We start from the raw sequence: 13895 nt of genomic DNA on the forward strand, positions 1-13895 counted from the left end.
AAGGGGAGTCCTATGCCTTCAGTGACTTTTCAAGCCTTCCTTAATTGGAATTCCACACATTTTACTCCAACGCCATTTTGGTATGGTGTCAGCCAGTGGCATAGCTGGGGGGGGGGGGGGGCATTAGCCCCCACAAGAAATGTGCTAGTCTTTTTTTTCAAGAGTGGCTTTTTTTAACGTCATGCGAATGTCTTTAATTGTGCCACAGAGAGCGTCACCTATTGTCCGATAAAGTGACTGTTTTTAATTGCACCCCCATAGAAAGATGGTATCCAGCCTATCCTTACACTTTTTGATTTGACAGAGAACAGATGAACGGTGAAAAAAACCTGTCTACCTTTCAGCACGGATGCTAGAGAAATTGGGTGCCCCTCCCCCTCCTCCCCCCCCCCCCCCCCACTGTAACATCCAGCCCCCCCCCCCCCCCCCCCCCCTATGCACTTGCTTACATTTACGTCTTTTAATTGTTGCTTTGATTGATTGTTTCACAAATTTTTTTTGGTATCTTTCTTACACTTCAAAATTGATGCAAGGCAGGATTTGTCTGTCCTTCGTGTACGTAAGCAGAGGGTGCATGTATTTTGTAATTGCAATTAAGCTTGCATTAAATTTGATTGTCAATTTAACAGACTGACTTGCATTTAGTTTTATTTCTTCATAGGCCCTAAGGACAGTTTTGTTACTCACCATCGGCAATTCAATTATAAAGACAATTATGGAATACCTGCCAAAAATGACCTTGTCTCTGTATGGGACTATTAATAATATTTCCTTCTAAATCTGTGCATTATGTGTGCAAATATATTTTCATAACGCAAGGGGAGAATATTCAATTCCTACAAGTTTATTTAATATTTATGGAAGCCGTTAATTTCACCAGACAGATGAGATTTCTGCTCTATATGAATGGTATTACACTGAGTATTTGTTGAGAATTTATTTTACAATTTGTAAATCATGTTCTACATTATTAACATTTACATGGCCAATATTATGTCTTATCGCTTTTCAAAATTATAACTATGTGTCAGTTTGATATTAATGTGGTTAGGTACCTTGACATTTCTAATACATGTATTCCTAAACTTCGACAATGCTTTAAAGTATTATTTATTTAATTTTTTTTAGTTTTCTTATGACTGTTCAAATGGTGATTAATTTGGGATTTTCGATTAGGTCAAATTTCCATTGGAATTGGCTATGGGAAACCTTTCATCAAATGTGGATTAAAAATTCAAAAAAATATTTTACTGAATTCTCACTAGCGCTGGATTTCAGTCGATATCAGCTAAATTGAAAACATTTCATTTTTGTAAAAAGAAAAAGTGAGGGAATTTGTTTTGTAGCCAAATCAGACATTGTTCTTAAAAAGCTAAATGACAGAGGAAGACCGGAGAGACTTTGGTACGTTGTTTTTTTTGTTAGTGTTTTTCATCGTTTAAGTTTGATTTATTATTTCTTCTGGAGCAAACTACAGTCAAACAATAAATAAACTGTCCCTATGTTGTATTAATTGATTTTTTAATGATTCCAGTTTTTGTTGACACAGCCAGTATGGATTTAATGTGGGCAAGCAATTTGCAGAAGGTAAACTCTATTTCTTTGAACTGTTTTAGCTTTAAAATACTATTGAAAATCACAATCATATTTGGTCTGGTCAAAAAAAGTGAAAAACTTCATTAATTTGAAGATTACTGCCATTTCAAATGAGGTACTGGCAAGCAAGTATTTGATGGATTTGTCATTGTATAAATTCAGGGTCCAAAGTGTGACATTTTTCCTGTCCAATTTACCTTGGTATTGTAATTTGCCATTGAAGTGTCATTGGGAATGACGTCAAACAATTTATTTGTTGGGTAGGTAGTGTGCTATTCGTAATCACTCTTGGAGGACAATCAGATTAAGGAGTGCATCAGAATTATACAATCATAGATGTCAGAAACAACAGGGACAGGAAAAAAAGTGGACCCCAAGTTTATATAGAATGACCCATATGTGATGTGTGGTCACTTTGGATTTGAAAGATTTCAAACAGTTCCACAACATTCAATGGAAACTCAAGTTTTTATTGCACTTTATGCAATGAATGTAAAGATTAGAATGATTATTTATGTGTTCAAGAAATCAGACCATGATGTCACAGCCCCACTTATAAGCAAACCATAAATGGAGCCAGGCTTGTCCAATCTGTAACAGCGTGTGATAAGTTGTTGGAGAGAAACAAATACTGATGATAAAAGAAACATGACCACGATGCCTCGGGACTTAATTTTACAGTAGACACAACCAGACTCGGAATTAGCCACGGCACTGCACTTTATAAATGAAATTCAAATTGAAGCACCATCTAACTTTGTATTGTAACTTGATGACTTAATTGCCAGGTACAACCATCCAGGCAAGCTGTTGGAGACTAGGAAGGGCCGGTGCGGTGAGTGGGCCAACTGCTTCACGCTGTAATGTAAAGCGGCTGGAATTGAGGCTAGGCATGGGGTGGACTGGACGGTATGTTTACCGCTTGGGCTAATTATTGCATGGGAGATGCTCATACCAAAAATAATGCTTGGCCAAATTTAATGCAAAACAAGAAACGTATGCATACTTATATCACGTAGCATTTTGGCTGCTGACCTGTTTTATTTGTTGAGCAAAACCTTTCTTGGTTTAGCAAATTGATTGTGCTTTGTAGCTCTGAAATTTGTCAATGGATGCTATGGTTTGTACACTTGATCATTCCATCCTACTTCGTTGCCTTCTCAAAGGAAGAGGTATTTCTGACATTGGTCTGAGTTCAGACTTTTGAATCTGAGGCACATCAGTGTATAAAGAAATGCATCTTTTAGACCTTTCATCTAATATTCAGATTTGTTTTGAAAATGACAATCTCATCCCTGGTTGGCGAGCTGCGAAGCAGATGCGAGCCTATGTAATACCAATTTCCGTCCGTCTGTCCGGGCGCCCGTCCGTCCGTCCGTCCGGCCGTCCGCGTTCAGATAAAAATGTTGAAGTTTTTAGTTCTAGTTAGTTTGAGGAAAAAAATTAAATGCAGTTGTCATGTATCATCTCTATAACTTCAGTTAGGTTCATATCATTGCAGTAAATTTTATTAATTTAATTCAAGGAAATGTTAAAGTTTTTAATTGTTACTTGTACATAATATAACATGTACATGTATACTATGCATTTTGGGAATGTGCATGAGCTTCTGGTTTGATCTTTTAGTTTATGGGGTTGGAGTAAGGATGGGGTAGGGGAGGGTGGGTTGGGGGATAGGGTTTGTGTGAGTAGGATGAGTAGGGGAGCTAGGATGGGTGGGGCGGGGTGGGGTGGGGTGGGGAGAGGGGTTGGAATACTGGGTTTGGGTGGGGTGGGGATTTGTAGGGGTGGGGTGGGAACTTGTAGGGGTGGGGTGGGACAGGTAGGGAGAGGATGGGCATGGATGTAGGGGTTGGGTTAGGAGGGGGTTGGGCAGGGGGCGGGATATACATGTAGGATCGGAGTAGGGGTTGGGTTGGGGATGTGTAGGTATGGGTTGTTGTAGGGGTTGGATAAGGGGAGGGGGCAGTATATAGGGATCAGAGTAGGGGTTGCATGGGGTCAGGTGGGGATGTATGGGTGGGGGAATGGGGTGGGCGGAATATTGGAATTCAAGTAAGGGTTAGGGTGTGGATGTGTAGGGTGGGTAAGGACAGATAGTGGAAGATAGGGTAGGTAGGTGTAGGGGGTTGGGGTAGGGGAGGGTACGGGTCAGGGGAGGGGGAAGGAGATAGGGATTGGAGTTTGGGTGGGGTTGGGATGTGTAGGTGATAGGGTGGGGATGGTTAGGGGAGGATGGGATGGGTGTGGGTAGGGGCTTGGGAGGGGGAGGGGGCGGGTTGGGGATGGGGTAAGGTTTTGGGGTGGAGTAATTAAGGTTTGGGGGAGGTGGTGATGGTGCTGTGTCTTCATGTACATGTATACCCATTCTCGTTCTGCATTTGTGGCGACTACACAAGAGTTTTCCCATGGTAATACAAGTATGGGGAGCAGAAGACACTGTTGGCGCTGCAAAAATCCACAACTGGGTCCTAATTACTCTAACAATGGAAAACTCCCCCATAATACAGTGACGGCTAACCTATATACACATGTATTTATTATGTAATCTGTTGACTTTTTATGTTGACATTTAAAAACTGACCCCTACACCTAGGCACATCAACAAGAATCCTGATCCCCTTCCATCATGCCCATCCCCAACCCTACCTTCAGCCTCCCTTCCTGCCTTGGACAGCGAGCCATGGCGGCTTCGCCGTTCTAGTTTTATTAGAGAAGAACATTTCCAAAACTTGGGACAAGCATCAAACTGCATCATAATTAAACTAGAGCACGTCCCATTTCATGTTGGGGAGTAGGAATAATCAGCCAATGGGTTTTATACCCTCATACTTAACCTGTTTGACTTATTCATTCTTGCTTTAACGCCCATCTTTGGTTTGTGAAAACCAATTTGTGCCAAAAACAAGTTTTTTCAAAAATACAGCAATGATTTTTGTTATATAATTCTTAAAAATCAGTGGGAATTTACAACAAAATTACATGTACTCATGATTTGATCAATTCAAGAAATACCTCATGTTGTCAAGATGAACTCAAATCATGTAGTGTTTAAAGGTAAACTACATGTATAAGAAAAATTATTCAGATATCAAAAAAATGATAACTGTAGGGCAAGAGAGGGGGCTGTATATGCTTCACACATCCTGAACTTTGCCCTCCTCCATATGGGCGTTTGTATTTAGACATTCATTGAATATGGGCTATGGTTTCCATGAATATAATGGACTTTAACCCCAAAATGTGCACACTGTGTGGTATTAATTCGTTGTTGTGTGACCGTGAAATCTGGTAGTTATTTTTTTTGTGGACTGCATGAAAATTATTGAACCAAATGCCTGGGAAAAGGAGGAGGAGGTTTACAGCCAAGCGGAAGCCTGCCAAAAAAGTTGCTGCCGCCATGGTAACGTACTACATAACATCTATAAAGCCATCTCCCTTATATCATGGAGAATCAGCGATGAATGGTTTTGAACTGAGGAACATTGTAGAGGTAAGAGGAAAAAAAGAGGCGATTCACGGCAAAAACAAATTCAGGGATTTTATAACATTTGGGATTTATGAATGTGACAATATAGAGATGAATAAGGGTGTAAGTTTTTGGTTCAGTGTAGAAATGCAACTCACAAGGCCCAGGTCTAGCTAAAGTGGACTCCCTTTCCTCCCTAGTCGTAATGCAATGAAGACTTTGTCCAACCTGGGCTACTTGGTACTTGGTTGGTTCTTCTCCTAAGGACTTCCACAAGGGAGTATAACTAGGAGGCCAGAAACACCAGGACAAACCCCTTCTCTTAGCGAAGAGTGTTACTGGGTTCTTTTACATGCGTTAGGCCTTATACAACACACGGGACCTCCGGCTTAACGTCCCATCTGAAGGACGAAGCAATATTGGTCAAGTGCCTTGCTTAAGGGCACAAGTGTCCGGGCCCAGGCTCGAACCCACGCCACTGTTGCCTCTGAAACACCAGAATATGAGTCCGGTGCTCTTAACCGCTAGGCCGTGACACTCCACTCAAAAGCATATTGTCAAGGTGAGGTCACATTACAAGCAGCACAGTGCCAAGGTCACATTACAAAGCGGACAGATGACCACTTTTTAAATGAATGAGTTCAAACCTTTAGCATATTTTTGTGTAAATTAAAGGCAGTTGACACATTAACCCTGACATATCACCAGAATGACAAATATAATTGAATGCCATAATTGTACCTTAAATCCTCTGTTTTTCCAGTGCTGTCGGACAGTTTTCTGTACAGACACTTCATGCATCTGTTTCCTGTACATGTACTTGTTTAGGGTTTCGTCTTCACACTGACATCTCGGGAACTTTCTGAGAAGTACATCCACGTCAAGTACTGCTCAGCTTCCGACAAGTACATCCGGGTATCGGATGACAACAAGGAGACAGCAGATTACCGGAGTTGCCTGTACAGCAGCATCAACATGTTCCGCGGACAGACGGCCGCCGGGGCCAGGCAATTGGTGGGTAGATGATAATAATAATAATATTAATATTGGAGTCGTAAGCACACGTATCTACCAACAATTAAGTACTTAAGGAGCTAATAAATGTCTATTGTTTAAAGACAGGAAAATATGAAGTTCATGAAATATTATATAGTACCTTGGGTTTACAAGGTGCTGCAGCGCATATTGCAGCCTCTGCCAGAAACACCAGGGCAAAACCCTTTTCTAGCAATAATTGTGTACTGGGTTCTTTTACGTGCATTACACAATGCACGGGACCTACGGCTTGATGTCCCATCTGAAGGATTGAGCAATAATGGTAAAGTGTCTTGCTTAAAGACACAAGTGTCAAGACCGGGACTCAAACCCACTAAACAAAAACACTAGTCCGGTGCTCTTAATGCTCAGCCATGACACCCGACAGGTGACGATGTATGTCATTGGTATATCAATAATGCCGTCAAGACAGTGAACAGTCTCATCGGCTTTTGATCACAGTTAAATGTTAATGTGGCTGGGTGTAGATGCAGTGACTACAATTTTGTTTATGCCCCGCCAGCTTAGCCGAAGGGGCATATATATATGCACTGTTTCTGTCTTGTCCGTCAGTCATTTGTCAGTGAGTGTGAGCGATCTGATACACTGTGCCCTCAGGAGACATGCACACAATAGGGAACAAAAAATTGTAAACGTCTCCACGGGCAATTTATACATCACAAGGTTTTCCCGAAATAGATATATGGATTTTACTCACAAACTAGAAATTTCCAATGTTTGTTGATCAGTCGCAAATGGTAGAAAAGAGATATATGTCCAAATTTCAGCCAAGGAAATTAATTCTGGTTAAAATAAGAGTATTTTGAAACTGTACTTTCAAACTTGAAAACTTTAGCACACGAGAACAAAGAAATGTCTCCACAAGGATATAAATTTCAGTATACATGTAGTTAAGTTTGTGGGGGTGTGTGTGTATGTGCGCACACATTCTTGTTCCGTAATTGTGGGGACTTACATTCGTCTGTGCAAGGTATTTGTGGGGACCGAAAATGCTATGGGGACAGCAGAAAGTCCCCATAACTCGGTCCTAATTTACCTAACAATAAAAAATTTCCCCATAACGCGGTGTATGCCTACCCATGTTCGCGGTTGCAGGGCATTTGTGCTTTTTTAACACTATTTTTTTTGTTTTTTACTCAAGTGAGTATAAAGGACATGTCTACTGTACAAGTTAATCACAAGTCATCCAGTTAAGTCAAGTCAAATGAACTAAGACGAAGGCATTGATTATCCCACATTATCAGGTGTATGTGGGCAGAGACAGAGGTGATGAAGAGGGCAACATAGAGTGGCGCTTTGACTTCCAAGACACGGGGCTGGTCATTGATCAAGTGACACTCGTCGCTACAGCCAGACTGTATCAGAACGGCCAAGTCAAGTGGAGATGTGGTCCTCAACATCAGATGGATGCCTCATTGCCTGTTACTGAAGGCAAGACTTGATGACAACACACCAAATCATTGTAAATCAATTCCAAGTCAATCACAACAGATCACATTAAGTAATCACAAGTCAATCACTTGTTGATCACAAAACAGTTGCAATTCGGTAACAAGGCTGGGAATCATGAGTTGGACACAAGGGAAATTGTACAAGTCGATCACAAGTCAGTTGCATGCCAGTTCACAAGTATCCGGAGGTCATCACAAATTGATCACAAGGCAATCGTTACATGAAGCTGGTAACAAGGCAAACACAAGTTGGACAAAGGCAAGTGTAAGTGAATCACAAACCAATCACAGTAGTCAGCTTACGTCACAATTAAGGCAAACAAACACTTGTCATTGTTCCTGTTTATTCACAAACTCAAAATGCACGTTTGAGTTTTCAAAACATACCGCTTGAGGGTGCTCTAGCATTTTATGACGCCACCTGTAATATTTTTGTAAAGTACAGCCTAGGGAGAAATTTACATCGTTAAAAGCAAGTTTATATCTTTTTCAACTTTCAAACTATTAGGCACTTCTGGTTTTGACCAGAAGGAAGTGATAAAATGAAGATCATGTATTATCATGTCGATTCTTGTAAAATTCAAGTTTCAGTCTCTCACGGTTGATTTGATATTGAATTTCAAAGATTAAATTTATTATTTTTGAAGTGACATCACGTGACCCATGACGACGTCATGATGACGTTATTCAGTGCAAAACGCACATCTTCAGTGGATTGTGCATTCATGTATTGACACTTAAAGTTCATGTATGTTTTAATTTTGACAATCAGTGCTTGCAACGCTTGAAGAATGAAAAAAAATAAATAGTAAATTCTTACAATAACAATAGATGTTGGGCTCATGCCCAATATCTAAAAAGGTTAAAGGGGACATAAATGTGCATTCTAAGGGATACATTACGAAAAAATGACATTGCATTGGCCCTTTTAATAACAAAATGAACTTCACATACACTCTGTGGAGGGACAATACAGAGCCAGGGTGTTCACATACGTGTACATAATTACGATTCATGTGCCTGTGGTGCAGAGGTACATGTATGACAAATTTTCTTCTGAATGTACATAAATGTGTAGCTTCTGCACATGAATGTGTGCGCACACCAGCAATGGCGGTCAAGTCTCCTTTATCTCCATCGCTGTGTCGCACTATTGAGGAGGCACTGAAATTATAAACTCCTGAATGTGGCGAAGTGTTGAAAATGTTGGTTGATGATTCTCTTGGTTAATGGATCCCGTTAGCTCGGTGGTTGAGTGGTAAGACATGTACCAGAAAGCAGGAGGTCGTGGGTTCGAGTCCCTCCCCAGTGATTTTTTTCACTAGGCAAAACCTAATTTAAAATTGGATTGTCTTGGTTGTTCCCACAGAACTGGTGGAGTCTGTGCTGAGGGGTAGCAACATCACCGGGCAGAGCGACTTCAATTTAACCGCTTATCTCTCGGGCGGGGCTGGTGGTTCCCCCTACTTAAATGCCCAGCTGTTTGCTATCGGGCGTGAGGACTACCACAAGTATCCACTAGATATTAAGATCCGACTGAAGGAGAAGGAATAGCGTTATGTGAGCTCTTGAGGGCACTCGTGAAGATGGTGATTTTTTTGGTACCCTGGGCAAAGACACCAGGGTCTCAGAAATTGGGAAGAGGGAGAGTAAGACCAAAATAGGTATCTTATATACTCAGTAATTTAGTTGATGATATTCAGTATTCCTTGCCTTAACTTCCAAAAATTGTAATGCCATTTGATGTGGTGGCAGTTATAGTACCCCATTACATTTCCATTGTGTGATTTTCTTCGACTATTTAATGGAAGTATTTTTTTTTAAGATTTCTTTTTAAATCCTTCAAATTCATGCATGGCATGATTTTTCTGTTCTTCAGTACATGAGTAAATTGTGCGTGAATACTTGCAGTTAATCTTGCATAAATTAATTGCTAATTTAATCCTGTCAAATTCAGTGTCTTTTTTTCTGCCTTTCAAAAACCCTAATTGTTTAAAAGGGCAAATTTGATGACACAATTAGGAATGCAGTTGTGCACAAAGTCTATGGGAATTAGGATAGAAGACCCTTGAAGAAAAGAAGAAAAAGTAAGAAACTAGAGGTCTATGTACGTCTGTTTAAGAGCAGAGCATCGGGCTTTTCCGCATTTACTTTGTATGTATGTTTGAACACTATGAGGAATTTATCCCCTCTGCATTTTGTGTGCAATTGCAAGAAAATATTCCAATTCCAATCTTACTGCACAAAAAGATATTCCCTGCTTGTAGACTGGTTCCAAGTCATTGCATTTTCGGGTGTAGGCCTAACTACTTATTCCATAACTAAACATGGGCCGAGTTTCATTGGTCAAACAGTTTCTCATTCAAAAATGTGTAAATTGTACTGCAAAAATAGCAATTTAAAAACAAAATCTATTTTTCAGGGTTGAACTTTAAAAATAGGTTGGACATTGTTAACTTGATAATTTGAAAAGAAAACGTTTTCTGTTTCATACACTTCATGATACTTTACTTATTACTGAAGGTTTTTTACTTTTGCCAATCATAATTTAAATGTGTGAAACAGTGGTTTGTCCTCAAGTTAAACAATATAACATTTGCTTGGAATGTTTTAGTTGGATTTGTATTTCTTTGAAACTTGAAAAATAATTGCTTACCTTCAGCAATTATTGAAATGAAAATTCAAAGTAAAGTACATAGTTAATAACGTGCCTTAATCTTTGATTAATGTATAACACCCCAAAAAAATTAGAATCAACTGTCCGTGCAGTTTGATAAATTGAAAGAGGGTAATTTTTTGTCTGTCACAAAGTGCTTGTATGATTACATGTATATCTGCCTATTTTCAAAATTTCTTAAGCCATAATCTGAAATATTTAGAGTACTTGTCAAAAACATTATAGTTCTCAAAAATGTACTGTAGACTAAAAGGACACAAATCTTCCAATAAAACGTGGTTGAAAAAAAAACTTGGCACATCTCCCATCCAACCCTGTTTTGAATGATTTTCATTGCATATTTTCCCAAGCATTTCTTTTTTAGATGAGTTACAATTTACATAAACTGCAACGAGCTTACGGGCCTCACATCTTTTATACATGTTGCCATTATGTCACGTTAGTAACACCATATTTGTGAGGCGTTTTGGCAATGAGACGGAACTGGGCACAAACCAAAGTGGACAAAAATGCAAGAATCTGAGTGGGTTGATTTATTTCTGATTTTCAAATTTATTGATATTTACAACCTTTGAACTGCCTATTACACATATTTTAAAGAAATAGTATAAAAATTGTGGAATAAAAGTGTTTTTTTAGGAAAACCAATTGGCATCTTTCATTTGCATGATTACAAAACTCGAAACTAGTAGTGTGTTGGGTCTTCATCGGACAGACAAAAGAATTTTATGCATAATGCACAAAGACAAAGGACTCATTAGCATATCAATGAAACTAATTAGCATATGGATGGATGATGTTAGCATAATAAAAGAGCGCATGGGCGTATGTCAGGTTTACCGGACAAGGGATGGGTCTAAAAAATGTATTGGACAAAGGGGGCAGCCCACCCGGCTAGATGGAATAGCGGACAGAGGAAAGACCTGAACCGGAATAGCGGACAAAGGGAGACTTGAGCCGGATTATGAATGTCAAACGTTTGAAATGACCAAGACTATCATTTGTATTCATTCAAAGCAGTGTGCAAACAGTGAATAATAAACACAAAATGCAGGCCACACCAACAGAGCGCCAATTAAGCCGACTAGCTGGAAATCTTGTGAAAAAAATGTTTTTACTCTGGTAAAAATGGAGAGTGCGAGCGACCTTGGGAGAAGTTAATGATGAATCTCGGTCTATCAAGAGCCGCTATGTATATACATTTAGAGGAAAACAAATTTTATGAATGGGGGCAATGTTTTAACGCGCTTATAGAGTGGAAACGACGCGAATATAAAAATGCCACGATTGAACGATTATTGAATGCCTGTCGATTTTGCGGTATTGATCATAACGCTTACAATTTTTTTTGCTGCAGTTAACCATTACCCTTCCCCCCTTCCAAAAAAGAAAGAAAGAAAGAAAGAAACAATTATGATTGTCTAATTGAAGAATTTATCTTTTAGTAAATTATTATCGAGTACGGCGAACATCGTCTAGAATGAAACACCCCTTAAGATTTGTTTCGAATGACTCATCTCGGTAGTCCATTGTGCAATCCACACGGACAAGTTCGTGTATGTGTACAGACATGCAAGAGTTTCTTCTGGTCGAGTTTTAAAAAAGTTTGAAAAAATTAATTTATGTATTTATAGTAAACAAACACTCACCGGTGAACAGCGTACTTGCACGGTATAGTCCGATGATTGTTTTAACCAGGGAGGAATTGTGTTAATAATAGATCAGAGAGCTAATGAATCCATGTGTTCAATACGGAGACCGATGGTCGATCACCCCTCGATGACCGCACCGATCATGGAGCAAATAAATAACTCCGTGCTTCTGCACCGATATTTGCCTTGTCATATCGTGTGTGTTATCCAGGTGCAATAACAATTGCACAATACAGTCGACTCTTATTTTATTATAAAGAGCACTTTTATAAAGAGGTTCTGCTTATAAAGAGCAAATTTTGAGGTCCCAAATCTCAGGTTCTCTTTGTGTTTCTTTGTTTCGCTGTCCTTTCATAACAAAGAAGAGGTAATAAAGAGGTAATTTGGCTAGTCCCATCGACCTTGTTATAACGAGAGTCGACTGTATTCTTCCACATTACCGCCAGAACCATCTATGTACGTATATCTGTGTGCGGTGGTCGTAGAAAATACAAACTTTCAGGGTCGGCTCGGTGTGTACAGTATGTACACGTACATCTGTATTAAGGGACTGACTGCATCCTACATGTACACATTGTATATTTACACCGTCCGATCAGATAGCGCTGTTTCCCTAATCCATAAAGACGTAATTCTTTCAAGACGTGTTCATTATATCGATTATCTTTCACCGACTGAACCTACCTGCATGTACAGTGGGGGATGGATTATTGAGCGTTCTAAATATCGATTGCCAGGAGTTACGCAACAGTAGTGAACGCTGACTCCCTTTATTGGACAATGGGACTTAATTGGCTGCGCACGGGATGTGCGGGAGCTTCAAAAATCTGTACGTGAAAGAAGTCAATGAAGTTGACTGACTAAACATGATTTCAAGCCTTAATACCCCTTTACCGTTGTCTGTACAGGAATGCACCGAACCCTAGTGTACCACCGTGCCGGACTTGTTTACAAAATCAAGGATATATATATAACTAGGTCTTTTTGTGTTAAAGCAATAGTACGTACTTCTATTTTATATTGAAGATTTAGAGTGTCATAAGGCAACTAACTTTTTTACCCCAACAAAGTCCCAAAGTTGGACACGGTGCGTGATAAAGCCATACATGAAGCATTAAAGACCGTAAACATTTCGGGGATTATTGACAGGGCGCCCAAACACTTATTATATGACTGCTTGACAGTAGGGCTTTCCCGATTGTTTAACTGTAAGACAACACCAACAAAGAAAAATACAACTGCAGAAAGTGTATACATGATAACATCATTGCTTTATTGACGTCATTTCTCAATGAAACACTCGTGTTTTGTTAATTTGTTTTTAAATGTATTCTTTGCAATTAAATCATCAGTGATCTTAATGTAACGTTGACTAGTCTTTAATCGTCACTGTCTTCCTCGTTAACGTCATCTTCATCTAATTGATGGAACAGGCCGTCAAATTTGGCCTGGTGTTTAGATATGACCCGGCTGACAGCCGTGGGCAGTAGAATACCGGAATGATTGACTCTGTCTTCGATCTCGTCCACAATTTCTTGATGAGTATCATTATCTTTCAGATGTATGTAACTTGACAAAAAATCTTTGTATTTGTTGAAAAAGATTCGCTTGACTGCCCACAGGGTCTTTCTGTTGGCCTTTTCCGTGGCCTGATCTTCACTCATGCCCTCGTTGATGTACTTTTCATGTTTTTCACTCCACATCTCATCAATCGCTTCTTTTGCCTCTCCCAACCAGTCTAAATAGGCTGCATTGTCTTCCAAATCAGAACTAGACTCATCTTCATCAGATGATTCGTCATCTTCCACCTCCGTGACGGATTCGGAATCATTTTCCTCAAGATCTTCGTCTTCATCATACGTAGATTCAGTTTCATAGTTTTCCATTTCCGGATCTTCAAATCTACTGCTTTTAAATTCAGGTTCAGAATTATCCACCTCAACTTCGTCTATGTCGGATTCATCTTCAGCATGTGCATTTTCGGTATGTCTCAA

General features: G+C 39.6%; 1 protein-coding gene across 1 annotated transcript; it reads left to right on the forward strand.

The window, feature by feature from the left end:
* The first annotated feature begins 2404 nt into the window (after nucleotides 1-2404).
* Nucleotides 2405-10810, forward strand: LOC119740955 (peptide-N(4)-(N-acetyl-beta-glucosaminyl)asparagine amidase-like). Its single transcript, XM_038216471.1, has 5 exons — nucleotides 2405-2505; nucleotides 4945-5089; nucleotides 5894-6079; nucleotides 7366-7552; nucleotides 8942-10810. The coding sequence occupies exons 1-5, from the start codon at nucleotides 2489-2491 to the stop codon at nucleotides 9124-9126; spliced, it is 720 nt and encodes a 239-aa protein (XP_038072399.1). The 5' UTR covers nucleotides 2405-2488; the 3' UTR covers nucleotides 9127-10810.
* The last annotated feature ends 3085 nt before the right edge of the window (nucleotides 10811-13895 follow it).

Source organism: Patiria miniata, unplaced genomic scaffold (genome assembly GCF_015706575.1).
Source record: "Patiria miniata isolate m_02_andy unplaced genomic scaffold, ASM1570657v1 HiC_scaffold_5, whole genome shotgun sequence".
Lineage (NCBI taxonomy): Eukaryota > Metazoa > Echinodermata > Asteroidea > Valvatida > Asterinidae > Patiria > Patiria miniata.